Source organism: Oncorhynchus nerka, linkage group LG7, assembly GCF_034236695.1.
Source record: "Oncorhynchus nerka isolate Pitt River linkage group LG7, Oner_Uvic_2.0, whole genome shotgun sequence".
Lineage (NCBI taxonomy): Eukaryota > Metazoa > Chordata > Actinopteri > Salmoniformes > Salmonidae > Oncorhynchus > Oncorhynchus nerka.
In genome coordinates this window covers 56,368,146-56,384,240 of record NC_088402.1, presented here as the reverse complement: position 1 = coordinate 56,384,240, position 16,095 = coordinate 56,368,146, and the positions used below count along the sequence as shown (strand labels likewise).

Genomic DNA, 16,095 nt, shown 5'->3' with positions numbered 1-16,095 from the left:
TTCGTAATAGTCTATTTACCACCACCAACCGATGATGCCACTAAGACCGCATTTAATGAGCTGTATAAGGCCATAAACAAACAATAAAATGCTCATCCAGTAGCGGCACTCCGAGTGGCCAGGGACTTTAATGCAGGCAAACTTAAATCCGTTTTACCTCATTTCTACCAGCATGTCACATGTGTAACCAGAGGAAAACAAACTCTAGACCACCTTTACTCCACACACAGAGACGCATACAAAGCTCTTCCTCCCCCTCCATTTGGCAAATCTGACCATAATTCTATCCTTCTGATTCCCGCTTACAAGCAAAGACTAAAGCAGGAAGTACCAGTGACTCGCTTAATATGGAAGTGGTCAGATGACGCGGATGCTACGCAACAGGACTGTTTGCTAGCACAGACTGGAATATGTTCCGAGATTCATCCAATGGCATTGAGGAGTATACCACCTCAGTCACCGGCTTCATCAATAAGTGCATCGACAGCGTGGTCCACACAGTGACCATACGTACATATCCCAAACAGAAGCCATGGATTACAGGCAACATCCGCAACGAGCTAAAGGCTAGAGCTGCCGCTTTCAAGCCACTAATCCGGATGCTTGCAAGAAATCCCGCTATGCCCTCAGACGAACCATCAAACAGACAAAGTGTCAATACAGGACTAAGAATGAATCCTACTACACTGGCTCTGACGCTCGTCGGATGTGGCAGGGCTTGAAAACTATTACGGACCACAAAGGGAAACCCAGTCGCGAGCTGCCCAGTGACAAGAGCCTACCAGAGGAGCTAAATGTCTTTTATGCTCGCTTCAGGGCAAGCAACACTGAAGCATGCATGAGAGCACCAGCTGTTCTGGATGACTGTGTGATCACGCTCTCCATAGCCGATGCAAGCAAGACCTTTAAACAGATCAACATTCACAAAGCTGCAAAGCTGCATGCACTTACAGCACGCGCGGACCAACTGGCAAGTGTCTTCACTGACATTTTCAACCTCTCCCTGACCAAGTCTGTAATACCTACATGTTTCAAACAGACCACCATAGTCCCTGTGCCCAAGAAAGTGAAGGTAACCTGCCTAAATGATTACCGACCAGTTGCACTCACGTCGGGAGTCATGAAGTGCTTTGAATGGCTGGTCATGGCTCACATCAACACCATCATGCCAGAAGCCCTAGACCCACTCCAATTCGCATACCGCCCCAACAGATACACAGATGACATAATCTCAATCGCACTCCACACGGCCCTTTCCCATCTGGACAAAAGGAACACCTATCTGAGAATGCCGTTCATTGACTACAGTTCAGCGTTCAACACCATAGTACCCACCAAGCTCATCACTAAGCTAAGGAACCTGGGACTAAACACCTCCCTCTGCAACTGGATCCTGGACTTCCTGACGGGCAGCCCCCAGGTGGTAAGGGTAGGCAAAACACATCTGCCACGCTGATCCTCAACACTGGGAACCCTCAGCGGTGCATGCTTAGTCCCCTCCTGTACTCCCTGTTCACCCAAGACTGCGTGGCCAAGCACGACTCCAACACCATCATTAAGTTTGTTGATGACACAACAGTGACAGTGATCACTGACAATGATGAGACAGCCTATAGGGAGGAGGTCAGAGACCTGGCAGTGTGGTGCCAGCACAACAACCTCTCCCTCAATGTGAGCAAGACAAATGAGCTGGTCGTGGACTATAGGAAAAGGAGGGCTGAACAGGCCCCCGTTAACATCGACAGGGCTGAAGTGGAGCGGGTCGAGAGTTTCAAGTTCCTTGGTGTCCACAGCATCAACAAACTATGATGGTCCAAACAACACCTTTTCCCCCTCAGGAGACTGAAAAGATTTGGCATGGGTCCCCAGCACCATCGAGAGCATCCTGACCGGTTGCATCACTGCAATTTTATTGTATTTGTTTGTGTTTCCCTGGCTGAGTTGGTGAGCCGATTTGGTCATCAGTTGATTGACAGATGTAGGCCTACTGTAGAACAATAAACTTTCCTCCAGTGTGGATGCTTACCCACGTTTTATAGTTAGGCGTTGTATAATTTGTCAATATAGTTATGGTCTTTGGTGTGGACGCCCTTACAGCAGGTGAGATTTCCATTGCTAAGCTATTATGTGCCGACTACAGTAGCATAGGCTTACGATACTTTCAGTTTGAAGTCGGCATTTGAAGTCATCCTTGTTATGGACTGATAGCCTGTATTGTGGGCTTTAATATCTCATTTTGTAAAGCTGTCAAGATGTTTATGGATTGGAGCCTATCCAAAGACAATTCTGTTGAGCTGAGACACTTTTCTTTGACGTGTAAATTATCAGACAGTTAATTTTACTTCTTGAAATGAATGCAGTTACCTTGTGGGCCTAAAATAGGCTGTAGGCTATTTAAACCCTTCCAAAAAAAAGATTGCAGTTTTGAAACTGCAGTAAAAGTGGAGTAACTGCTGTGGTATTTTGCACCCTGACTGCAATATTTTGGTGGAACTCCACTCATTAAGTGCGTGAATTAAACTAGCATGCATTCAAGGTTTAAAAGTCCTCTGAAGTTTTTATTTCCCACCTCAAAATCTCCAGCCTGAATCTCAGCATATCGGTTTATTTTCTATTTCTTTGTTTGTTTTCTCTTTCAATGGTGGAATCAGTTAGCATAGCATATATTGTTGCTTGCTTGGTTTGTACATGTTTTATGAATCAATTTAGCCTACCTTGTACGATTTATATTCATGTTTTAGGTTGGACGTGCGCTTACCAATCTAATTGTTATTTGTCCAATTATTTATTATTCCTTAAATATATATTTTAAGGACTGGGTCAGTGCCACTCCTTTGCTATTTTTTTTGTTGCTTTTATTGAAGAGATAGAACAATGTTGGAAACATGGGGAAGGGTGAGTCAAAGGGCAGTGGACCGGAGTCGAACCCTGCAGACTCTGGCACATGTATGACTGGATCAGCGTTTGTAACCGCTGGGCCACATAGGCACTAAGGCTACCAATTAGTTATTCTGCCCATTGCTTGTCTTGAACATACAGTTTAATAAAAACCATTTAAAAAAAGGATTTTCCCTACCGAAAAATACATTTACTTCCTAGAAATATGTGGATTTATTATAATCCGAATAAGAATTCACACGAGACGCGCTGTAGCCTGCATGTAGCCTACATTGGCTACTTGAACTGGAGCTGCAGTCTAAGGGATCCAAAAGGGTTCTTCAGCTGTCCCCATAGGAGAACCCCTTTTGCTTCCAGGTAGAACTATTTTTTGGTTCCAGGTAGAACTCTTACAGGGTTCATGTAGAACCCTTCTTGGAAATGGTTTTTACATGGAACCCAAAAGGGTTCTACCTGGAACCAAAAAAGGTTCTTCAAAGGGTTCTCCTATAGGGACAGCCAAAGAACCGTTTTAGGTTATTTTTTCTAAGAGAGTAGGTACGGTATTGCATTGTATACAATCACAGCTTCCCCCTGGTGACGATTCTAAATATTTATTCAGACATTGAAATCCTCCTCCTACAGGGTTATTTCCCCCCTGCTACAAAACAGGTCAAACTAAAAATCCAACATCCGACACCAGTAGAAGGATTGCGTCTCACCACATCAGTCAAAGATCCTACATGTGTTTTATGTATCACGGTTGATTGACCTGGTGGGGCTCTTGATGGAGAGATGAGATGCAAACCTTGACAAACAAATCAAATCTGAGTTTATTTGACATATGCACAGCATACAATATTAGTAACAACAACACCTTAACCAAGCCAAAAAGAGCACAAATACAAATACAAAGAAAGGTAATAAAGTAAGAAAGATATACTGAAAAATACAGAAATGTCCTATGTCGATAATGCAAGAATATACTGTGAAGGTTATTTACATGTAATAAAGTGATAAGTGACTTGGCTGAGCAGCGAGAAATATAGTAAAAGCAGATATGTAGCAAAAGAGTCTGGGACTGAATCGTAGGGTCATAGGCACAACATAAACGAATTGGAACCATCAAATCATCGACCCTGATCATCTTAAAGCCAATACTGCATGTAACATGGGCCATTAACTGACACGTAACGAATGTTAAGAGGCACTTTATACATAGTCACGTTTGCCATCTAACTCATATCACAGACAGAGGTACGTATTGTTGCTAGACTATTAATGGCTTGGAAAATGGACTTTGGACACGGCACCTTTGGGTAGGACATCTATGAGCGCCATGCATCTCTTAAGAACATCTTAACCTGCAGAGCTAGTAAGAGGTGTCAAGAATGAATAGGAAGAATACTGTCTTTACATTCACTGGGTTTGGACAGGCTTTAAGGTGCACAAACATAGAAACTAACAGAGTATTAGTCCAGAATTGCACCTTATTCTCTGTACGAGGCCTCTGTGGCACTGGGCAAAAGTAGTGCACTATTTAGGGATTAGGGTGACATTTGAAACTGTCCCTTTCTCACTCACCTTTTGGGGAGCGTTGATGACCCCTGTGTTGTAGCCAAACTGCAGCGAGCCAATCACAGCTGTTCCCACTGCCATCATCAGCTGGAACGTCACCCCCTGTGGGCACAAAAATAAAATTTAAATTAAAGTCTCTTCAGTTTAATAAAGAAATGCTCAAAGTGGTCAATCACCTGCGTTACTGTATTTTCCTACGAGCATTTTTATTTTTTATTTTAACATATATATCTTTGAGGGAAGGTATATTCAGACTAATCTGATTTTATATGAGAAGTCTTGGACTTGGATAAAAGACAGGTGAATTGGGACTAAGACTTAATAAATGTGCATGAGATATTGAGAACTCACTTGGACTCTTCAGTGTTACTGACACTGGTGGTCCATTCAGTATAATCCCCTTAAGGAATGAGGAACATCAGAAACTGGGCCCGGTGTTACTGACACTGGTGGTCCATTCAGTAAAATCTCCTTAAGGAATGAGGAACATAAGAACCTGGGCATGGCTCCACGAGAGGGCAAAAATGAGGCTTGGTCCCCTCAGTTGAAACTTGTGCCACCTCAGTTTTTGTTTTATGTCCCAACCTGTCACTCAAAAAGTTGAGTGACAGGTTGGCACAAAATCTGTATCTGTATCTATGTGTGTGTGGGTTTGTGTGTAGGGGTGCTATGGAAAGCCACTGGAGGAAAACACATGCTCATTTGTGGTAGACTATGTGAATAATGTGATACTCCTCCAACTGTCATTTTTTATTTAGATTTATAAGGACAGGGTCAAGTTACAGTTGAAGCTGCTTCACTGAACTCTGCCTCACACCCCACCACTATAGAGTTTAGTTAGCTTCTTAGCTTCCTGCAAAAGGCGTTAGTGTTATTAGCCTATTTAGCTCTAACCAGCTAATCTGCCACTGCCAAGATGGATATCAGAAATTAAACCATTGAGGCCGCCGCCAAGCCCAGCAGCGATGATGCTGCCGAGCTCCTGCTAGCTACGCGTGAAGAGCCCCCCTTCCCCCCTTTCACAAGTGCTGCCAGGGTAATGGCTCTAAAGCCCCCTCCACCTCCGTCTGTTCCTGACGATCTTGGTACAGAGGAGCCAGCCCAGGGCGCAGTCCATGGTGCAGTCCATGGTGCTGATAAAGCACAACAGAGTTTTTGCACCAACCTTTTACTTCTTGGTCAAAAGCACTCAATGGTCTCAACATTTGAACTTTTATGTTCATTGTGGTATAGCGTGATATATTCAGAATTTAATATAATTCCAATGGAAGAACTCAAATTACGCCCCTGGGTATATCTACATATCTTTATGTTTCATCATAGAAATATATAGCCTAGTTTGTTTACTGTTAATGTAACTAGCCTAAATATAGATTGCCCCTTGCCATTAACGATCTGATATTTTGTTTATAAGCCTTTAGTAGGTCTTTGTTAGGTTCGCATTCATTCGTTCGCATTCACCTGTCAGTATTCTAAGCCATGTCTCTGTTTCGAAATGTACTATTGTTGTATTATCATTGTTTAAAAAAATAAAAAATAAGTTGCAGCCACACTGACGTCCATAAAAGTTACCCTCTTTACTCACATCGACAGGAATCTCTCAGTCATTTCACCTTCTAGAATCTGCATCTTCTATCTGTTAAGTCAAAAGAGAGATGCACTGAGAGTAGCTTAATTCCTACTCTTTCAAATCGTCTTAGTGAAATTCCTTTTAGACCTTATACAGCATGTACTACATCATAAATCACTTATTTTAAAATCGGGTATCAACAACAACATACTGTATGTCCTGCTCAAGGAATAACACACTCTCCATCTTAGCTGTCCAGGCTTGAGCTTTTTGCGTCAGTGGCCTTTTAATAGTATAGTAATCTGGCTCCTATCTTGTGAATGACAGTGCTCCTGTGTGGAGGTTATATCCAGGGAAGCGGAGTCGGCCAGCAGTGCAGCTTTGCAGGGATCAGCTGCTGCTGTGGCATGCTCACGCCTCCTTCTACACCGTTGTCATGGACACCTATCGGATGCCCTTTAGCTTCTCGCCTGCCCTGCGAGGGAAGACTGTCCCCTGTGAAGGACAGGCCGGGTGTAAAAATGGCCAGCTCATCCCCTATTCAAGACCCCAACTCTCTTTTTAGTTTTCTTATTGCAATCATCATTATTTATTAGCCAATCTGCAACCTTTATTCCCGGGACTTAGCGTAGGACCCCACCATGCAGGGCCATCAGTCAGTCACTAGTTTTCCATCCTGATAAAAAATTTAACCAAGGCACATTTTTCATGGTTGTAAAAACCCTCTGAACCCTCCCTCTGGTCCTGGGATACAGAGGCAAAAACTTTAGAGATAAACTTTCGGGCCCAGCAGAGGCTACCATCATGGACAATCCTGCCTCTGGACTCTGTGTTTAGTGCATCTTTGACCACGTAAGTGTACTTGCAAACAGTTAGGGTTCAGTGTATGTTAATTTCATCTGTATACTTGTAATAGGACTACTACTTTGTAACCAACTGCTTATACATTATTTATTTCATGCTAGTTTGCTGTTTCTACATGCCTGAGTAGTAGCCAACTGCATACCCTGTTAATCTGTCCCCATTGGCATTGTTCTGGGTACAGTACCCAGGCCATTAGGAGTTGTGTGACCGAAGATGGCTACCACCTAGCCCTTCTTGTTACACAACCAGTATGGCCGACTGCTGACGTCATCATGTCCGATCACCTCCTGCTGTAGTCCTAACCACAACCAACATGGCCACCGTTCACATGTTAGCATCCCAGCTCCATATCCTGCTAACTACTAGCTGCTAATCTGCTAACTAGCCTAGTGTGCTAGCCCACTGCCAACATATAGCAATTGCATTAGGTATTGTATATACAGTTGAAGTGGAAGTTCACATACACCTTAGCCAAATACACTTAAACTCTGTTTTTCACAATTCCTGACATTTAATCAGAGTAAATATTCACTGTCTTAGGTCAGTTAGGAGCACCACTTTATTTCAAGAATGTGAAATGTCAGAATAATAGTAGAGAGAATGATTTTTCAGCTTTTATTTCTTTCATCACATTCCCAGTGGGTCAGAAGTTTACAAACACTCAATTAGTATTTGGTAGCATTGCCTTTAAAGTGTTTAACTTGGGTCAAACGTTTCAGGTAGTCTTCCACAAGATTCCCACAATAAGTTGGGTGAATTTTGGCCCATTCCTCCTGATAGAGCTGGTGTAACTGAGTCAGGTTTGTAGGCCTCCTTGCTCGCACACGCTTTTTCAGTTCTAACACACACATTTTCTATAGGATTGAGGTCAGGGCTTTGTGATGGCCACTCCAATACCTTGACTTTGTTGTCCAAATGTGGAAGTATGCTTGGGGTCATTGTCCATTTGGAAGACCCATTTGCGATCAAGTTTTAACTTCCTGACTGATGTCTTGAGATTTTGCTTCAATATATCCATTATAATTTTCCTGCCTCATGATGCCATCTATTTTGTGAAGTGCACCAGTCCCTCATGCAGCAAAGCACCCCCACAACATGATGCTGCCACCCCGTGCTTCACGGTTGGGATGGTGTTCTTCGGCTTGCAAGCCTCCCCTTTTTCCTCCAAATATAACGATGGTCATTATGGCCAAAAAGTTATATTTTTGTTTCATCAGACCAGAGGACATTTCTCCAAGAAGTATGATTTTTGTTCCCATGTGCAGTTGCAAATCGTAGTCTGGCTTTTTTATGGTGGTTTTGGAGCAGTGGCTTCTTCCTTGCTGAGCGGCCTTTGAGGTTATGTCGATATAGGACTCGGTTTTACTGTGGCTATGGAAACTTTTGTACCCGTTTCCTCCAGCATATTCACAAGGTCCTTTGCTGTTGTTCTGGGATTGATTTGCACTTTTCGCACCAAAGTACGTTAATTTCTAGGAGACAGAACACATCTCCTTCCTGAGTGGTATGACATCTGCTTGGTTGATTTCTTTTGATTTTCCCATGATGTCAAGCAAAGAGGCACTGAGTTTGAAGGCAGGTCAATTAGCCCATCAGAAGCTTCTAAAGCCATGACTTTTCTGGAATTTTCAAAGCTGTTTAAAGGCACAGTCAACTTAGTGTATGTACACTTCTGACCCACTGGAATTGTGATACAGTGAATTATAAGTGAAATAATCTGTCTGTAAACAATTGTTGTAAAAATTATTTGTGTCATGCACAAAGTAGATGTCCTAACCGACTTGCCAAAACTATAGTTTGTTAACAAGAAATTTGTGTGGTTGAAAAACGAGTTTTAATGACTCCAACATAAGTGTATGTAAACTGTAACGTTCTATTGTGTGCTATATTAGCTCATTGCTACTAGCATCTGTGTATGTTATAGTGTGCCATTGTCTACTGCTAGCCTACTAACCTATCCAATACTTGAACCACTGTATAACAGAGGTGGGACCAAGTCACTATTATTCGAGTCACAATGTCAGAGTCTCAGGTTTGAATCTGAAGTAGAACGGGTTAAGACTCGAGTCAAGTCCAAGTCATGCATTCTAAGAGCAAGTCAAGTCGATACAAGTAACATGTTTTAAAAACATGCAACGCCTGTTCAACTACGAATCTTTGTCTATTTGAGGCTACCAGACAGCCCGTTTCATTCATTTGTCTGCAACACAGTTTGATTTGCCCATGTAATTGTACAATAGGGACCGTGTAGCAGTTATAAGGGCATGACATCAGCAGAAGGCAAGGCAGGTTGACATGCTCAGAGTGTAAATGTATTTACAGGTTGGTGATCCAATGCTGAAAGAACCATATCATACAATATACACAAGTAGATTAACCAAATATACACGGGCAATAGCCCAAAAGTTCCATAAAGGTTAAATACAAAATAGCCTCTGTCTGAGGCTTAACATGTCCTATCTGAAGGACACAGGTAGAGGGCAAGACTGTACAGCCTCCCCTTGAGAAACCAAATTGAATCTATCTAACAGGAGCTCAAATAGGAGGGCCTACATAATACAAGCACTTGGCCCCCATGACCATTCAATTACACAATTGGCAATTACAACCAATAAACTGGTTCTATAATGTAAAAGGCAATTTCCACATCCATTGGTACATTCGTCTTAGTCGGACTTAATGATTATTAATGATATTTCAACACCATGCATAGATGGAACAATCATTTTCTGTTATTCAACCTTCTGACTCCAATGCTTGGAGCGCAGGCCACGTAGCCTATTTCTTTGCGCACTGGGGTACGCACGCTCCTCTTACGCACAACAAAAATGACAGACATAGGACATAGACGCACAGAACTCCGACATAACCTGGAAAATATTAACAAAGGAAACCATACATTGAATTAAATAAACAGAGCTTCTACTTCATGAGTCTTGCGAACGTCCATGTGCACTATAAACATCGCGCCCACCCAGAGCACTGCAACAAATGGTTGGCTAAATGGAAATGTATCGTAGGACCTATCAAACATGAAACAGAAATGTCTACGTAGGCCTATCAATCATGGAACAGAAATGTATATATGTGTTGCAATAAACGGTACGGGGATGGAATGATGAAACGCTAGAAATGATTGTAGTATTAGATGGAATATAGATGAACCACATACGGCCTATGCATTTAACAGTAAACATTTCAACAATATAAAAAGCACTCCCCCTCCACTGGCGGGAGTTTGGATTCAAAATACAAGCTTCTTAAGTAAATTATACATTTCAAGCAATTGCTACATACCCTAAAGACCAGTAGGCCTATGCTAATAATTGTTGCCCGATTGCTGGTGAGCTTGTAGCTTGTAAACAATTAATATTCTTGATCACCAAACCATTTTGGAGCTGCATATTTATTTATTAATGCTAATCCTCTCTTCCTACAATGTTGAAGTTTGCGCTGCACCCAACCATATAGCTGTACAGCAAATCAGCAATATTTTCGCTAGCTCGCCTGACCTGTGTTGTTTTGACAGTTTACTGGTCTAATCAGAGTGCTGAGTGTGCGTATCACTAGCCAATCTGTTGCAGTTATTTTTTGCAAGGGCGATGCTGCAGCTACTGTCTCTGGCTGCAAGTGACAAAACATTACCAAACCTGGCCAGATCATTTCAAGTCTAAAGTCTAAAGTCGAGTCCCGAGACTTGAGGCTCCAAGTCCAAGTCAAATCTCAAGTTATTTTATTGTCCAGTCTCAAATCATCAAATTTGTGACTTGAGTCAGACTCAAATCCAAGTCATGTGACTCGAGTCCACAATTTTGCTGTATACTGTTTCCATTTAATGCTATTTGTGCCCTGTTACTGCTTACACTGTAGTAGCTTTGTAGCCTTTCACTGTATAGTTATTATCATATACACTACATTGCTATTAATGCTCTATATGTTACATCATTGCCATTCCCTTTGTATATCCTTACATCGCTATTACTCTGATGTAATATATATTCCTTGTTTCTTCTGTTCTACAGAAACCACAACACTATCACTACCGCTAGTTTCCTCCTCTTCTCGTTTTCTGTGTGTGTGTGTGTGCCTGTCTGTTTGAATAAAGTGTGTCTCTTGCTGGTCTTTATCAGTCCTCTTACCAGGACTTTGGGACAGTTGCCCCTATACTCGAAACTGGCACTTGTATCGCAGTCCACCACCAGTTGGTTGCGCTCTTTTTCAATGGTCCTTTGAACAGGATCCAGTAACTGCTACAGCCCAAGGATGCCAGTCACCAGAGAAGATCCTCCACAAGTTGTGGTCCGTCCCCGCCATCAAACTCAACCCCCACATAATCTAATCGACTATGAGGTAAGCTTCGAGTCAAGTCACACACAACACACAAAAACACACCACTCCAATGAGGGAGAGCAAGCAAAGGCCGCTGTGGGAGGAATTAGTGACAACCAAAGAGGACACACTGCAGTCACAAATGCAAGATACAGCAGCTCATTGAAGAACTCAGGCTCAGAGAGTTCACCAACACAGACCAGCCATCATCATCGTCATCACCTACTCAGTTAAACCCTCGCCGTCGTGAGCCATCGCACCACAGAGACAGGTTGCCTTCTCATTTCAGGACTCGTAGCCATACAGAGCCACCTAGAGGGCCAACCTCATCTGATCACCAACGTGATCACCTGACACTCATCGTCAGCCTACACATAACCCACGGTCAGTCTACACCAGATTGCCATCATCAGCCCTCACCTGACTGACGTCAGCTGACACCTGACTCCAGTCAGCCCTCAACTGATCGCCGCCATCAGCCTACACCTGACCGCCTCTGTCGGCCTAGACCTGACCACCGCCGTCAGCCTACACCTGACTGCCACTGTCAGCCTACGCCTGACCGTCGGCTTCAGCCCTCATCCTGCAGTCGCCGCCGTGATTACTCACCTGATCGTCGCAGAGGTTGGAAGAGACTTCGCTAATTTCAGACTCCTACAGCAACAGCAGTTACCCATACAACAACATTATGGAGTCCCTCACAGAACTGTAAGGCCATCCCCACCAGCTTGCCCTACAACGCATCGCAGGGTTATTGGACGGCCCCAACATCAACTTGGTTGACCTGTTGGATAAGCTAGGGAGCTCACACTCTTAGCTAAGTTGCCACACGACTTAAGAGCCAGCTTCAAGAGACATGTGGACCCCATTAAGACACCCATTCTAACCCTCCTTTACCTGACAGAGTGGCTTGAGTACGAGCTGAGAGTGCACGAAGATGGCACGCAGTTCATCACACGCCGAGATCAGCATGTAGACAAGTCCTTCCCCAAGACCACAACCATCCTCCACGGAGGTGAGCAGAGAAAAGGCAAAGCCAAAACCTCTTTACAGAACCAGTCATCAGAGGAAAGGTCACGGTAGAAGCCAAAGGAGTACTGGCCGTTCTGCAACACCATACAGCACTACATGAATCAGTACACAAACTTCCAGCTCCTTTTCAAAGAACAGAAAGAATCCGGAATCAAGATAAATCAGATATGTTGGAAGTGTGGACTCGAACACCAAGCAGCGCAGTGTACTCTCAAAGCTAAGTGCAAGAAGTACAATAAGAAGCATATTGAGATTCTCCACAAGGTCAACACTAGCACAACCGCTATCAAGAATGCTACAAAGACCACGAGCACAAAGGTGCCAGCAGAGAGCACTTGCCTTGTGAGTTGCTCCCCTACTCAAGAAACCAACACTCGACTCATCTGACGTCAAAAACTATAGACCTGGGAACTTCCGGTGGCCTTTTGGCAGAAATGCACGTGTAGTTCTGAGTACCGTCTCAAAAGTCCAAAATCTGTCATAAATTCCATACTGTGAAGGAAGCAGAGGCATGACTTGCAGCTGAGGACAACTACCAGAGAAGGAGCCCAGTCATAGCCCCCCATTCCTCCAGATTCTCCCCATTGCAGACGGAAGAAACAAACAACTACAGCCCCCATCCTTCTTTGAATAACCCATCGCATGAAGGCCCATCTAACTAGTAAGATGGACACAACTAATGCTAAGCTAACTAGCTAACATCACTCATGTTATTTTTTTATTCAGCGACATAATGTAGTTAATTTGGTATGAGGGGCATGGTGGATTTGTTAACTTGGCGGTTAGCATCTAGTTAAATGATTAATAGGCAGCTGGCTGGCACGTGGCTAGCTAGTTGAGTTGGCTGGCTGGTTAGGTTAGCTGGCTGGATAAGTATTTGGGTCAGGCTGAAAACGTTAACTGGCTATAATATTTAGCCATCAGTAAAGCAGTCCTGGGGTAGGGAAAACATTATGGGGATTAACATACAGAGCGCTCATCTTGGTATGAACGTGTTCTGTGAAAAGTAACGTTGCCACCTATTCATGTCATGTTGGATAAAAACAAGAGGCTGACATAATGGGACTGTACATGGGACGTGTGTCGCTGTTTGGGAGCCTTCTGATGTTAGCGAACCTGAGTTCCTACCAGCCAAAGAGAGCGGTTGAAGCTATAGACTTCCTCTTTTGCGGGTGGTTACTGTTTTTGTTGTTATTATTGTTAAAACCCAGCTGTCAGAGTTGGTTCACAAATATGTATAACGGAGCACAAATATTTTTTTCCTGTTTATATCGAAGTAGGTGTTTTTTATTTAATTTCTTGTATATTTTGTCATACACTTATCCATACATTCTATATGACAAAGGTTTTAAATGAAACGTGAGCTCATCGTAATGTTGTTAAATTCCCATGGTTTGAATTCCGCTATCAAGCATACCAAATGATTAGAATACATAAGACGCAAAAAGGTTGATGTCACCCTAATACAAGAAACCCACCTAAAACATAAGATGTCTATAGATTCCAAAACAGATACTATAAATGTGTTGTTCACTTCTCAGCCACAACCAAAAGAAAGGTGTTTTAATACTATTTGATAGAAAACTACGTGTTCAGGTTGATGGTTCTGATAATGATGATGCAGGACTTTTGGGATTTGTAACTACGGTTATAAATCACACTAAGATGTGTTTCGCCTAATTGAAAAGACTTTTAGGTCCTTCAGAATACCAACTTGTTGTGGGAGGAGATTTTAATCAAGTATGTAATTCTCAGTTAGATAGGTCTCATGATTCATCGCACTCTCAAACTGATCATTTCTGACCATGGAGCTGTCCTGTATAGTATCTTGCTTGATAGCTACAAACAGAAAGGCGCCTGAAGATCGCACTTTACCACAACATTGCTGCAGAATAAGGCTTTTTTTGACACAACTTTCAGAAAAGTTGAAATGATTGTTATTGTTTAATACAGATACAACTGCTCTTCCTCCCGGGGAAGGCCTACCCACTGAAAAACCTCTCCATCACGGTTGACAACTCCACAGTGTCGCCCTCCCAGAGTGCAAAGAACCTTGGCGTGACCCTGGACAACACCCTGTCGTTCTCTGCAAACGTCAAAAGAGTGACCCACTCCTGCAGGTTCATTCTCTACAGCATCCGTAGAGTACAACCCTACCTCACACAGGAAGCGGCTCAGGTCCTAATCCTGCCCAGTCTGAGAGCTATCCCTACTAGAGGCAGGTAAACCAGTCCCTCCAAGCAACCGTCTGGTGACACTGGCCACTGAGTATGACAACGACACTGGACTGATCAGTGTTGGAGGTCACCTTCGGATGTCTGATCAGCTGGTTCCTGACATCCTTCACCCAGTGGTCCTGGACCCAGCTCATCCATTCACGAGGCTATCAAGAAATATGACGAGCAGCTGCGGCACCCGGGCATAGAGAGGGTGTTTGGCGAGTTCTGGATTCTGATGGGGAGGACAGCTATCCGCCGCTTCCTGCTTGGTTGCACCGAATGCAGGAAGTGGCGACTCCAGACAGATGTCCCTAAGATGGCTGACTTACCCCCAGCCCAACTGTGGTTCCATCAGCCCTCATTCTATTTTACAGGTGTGGACCTTTTAGGGCCGTATCTTATCAAGATTGGCCAAATAAATGAAAATATATGGAGAATCACCTTTAAGTGCATGACCACCCGGGCTGTATACGTGGTTCTGCTGACAAACATGGATATGATTTGTTCCTGATGAGGTTGAGATGCTTCATCGCTCACAGGCGAAAGTCCTTTCTGATCTTGTCTGACTGAGGAACAAATTTCAAGGTATGAGAGTGAGAGCTACAGGAGGCCTTCATGGCTCTCCACCCACAGCTCCAGGAACAGTTGGCCAATCAAAAGATTTGCTTTGCTTTCAACCTGCCTAGTGCGACGCACTTTGGAGGATGCTTGGAAAGGCAGATCAGATGCATCAAGACTGTTCCGCAATCCACTCTTGGCACACAGACCGTCTCCAAAGAGGTGCTGAGGACTATCCTAAGTGATATAGAAGGGATCTTGAACTGCAAGCCCTAACTCTGTTCTCATGGTGGCGGCCAGACTCATTAGTACCACAGGTGGTCTACCTAGAGACTGAACTGCTCAGTCGCAAAAGGCAGAGACTCAGCCAGGTTCTAGATGACCATTTCTAGCATTGATTCACAAGCCCGCCGAAAGTGGCACAAGGATAAGGAGGACCTTGCAGTTGGGACCGTTGTGATGAAAGATCAGTCTCCTAGAGCACTCTGGCAAGTTGTAGCTGTTATAAGTCAGTTATCCTTGTAGCAGACGGGAAAGTGAGGATAGCAAAGATCCAAGTCAAGGATAGAATTTACGTCAGGCCTGTTTGCTCGGCTCATCCAGCTGCCCTTCCTCAAGAAGCTACCGACCCTTAGCTGGCCTGTCAGCTGAAGCAAATCTGGGGGCGGCTGTAAAAATGGCCATCTTATCTCCTATTCAAGACCCCAACTTTCTTTAGTTTTCTTATTGGAATAAGGTCACACCAATCATACTTATTTACTAGCCATTCAGCAGCCTTTATTCCCAGGATTTAGCGTAGGACCCCACCAGGCAGGGCCGTCAGTCAGTCAGTAGTTTTCTATCCTGATGACCAATCATTTTCCCCACCAGCTCATTCTATCTCCTGAGGAAAAATACGTTTTCGTTTCTGATGTTGATTGTGCGTGCAGCTAAATAACCACAATTAGTATCAGAGAGAGTGGTGTTGTATGTGTGTGTGTGTGGATCTTCATTAAAACCATTGAGCTGGAAATACGGCTTCCTCTGGAAGGACACCCTGTGGTGGTTGCTACTGGCCAAAAATCCAGC

General features: G+C 43.7%; 1 protein-coding gene across 1 annotated transcript in view; it reads right to left on the bottom strand.

Moving 5' to 3' along the window:
* The window catches only part of LOC115132012 (solute carrier family 2, facilitated glucose transporter member 1-like), a 44,238-nt gene that overhangs the window by 12,896 nt on the left and 15,247 nt on the right, over positions 1-16,095 (bottom strand). Inside the window, exon 2 of the mRNA XM_029664176.2 lies at positions 4,462-4,557. Within this exon, the coding sequence (XP_029520036.1) occupies positions 4,462-4,557 (96 nt within the window). The remainder of the gene's footprint in view (positions 1-4,461; positions 4,558-16,095) is intronic.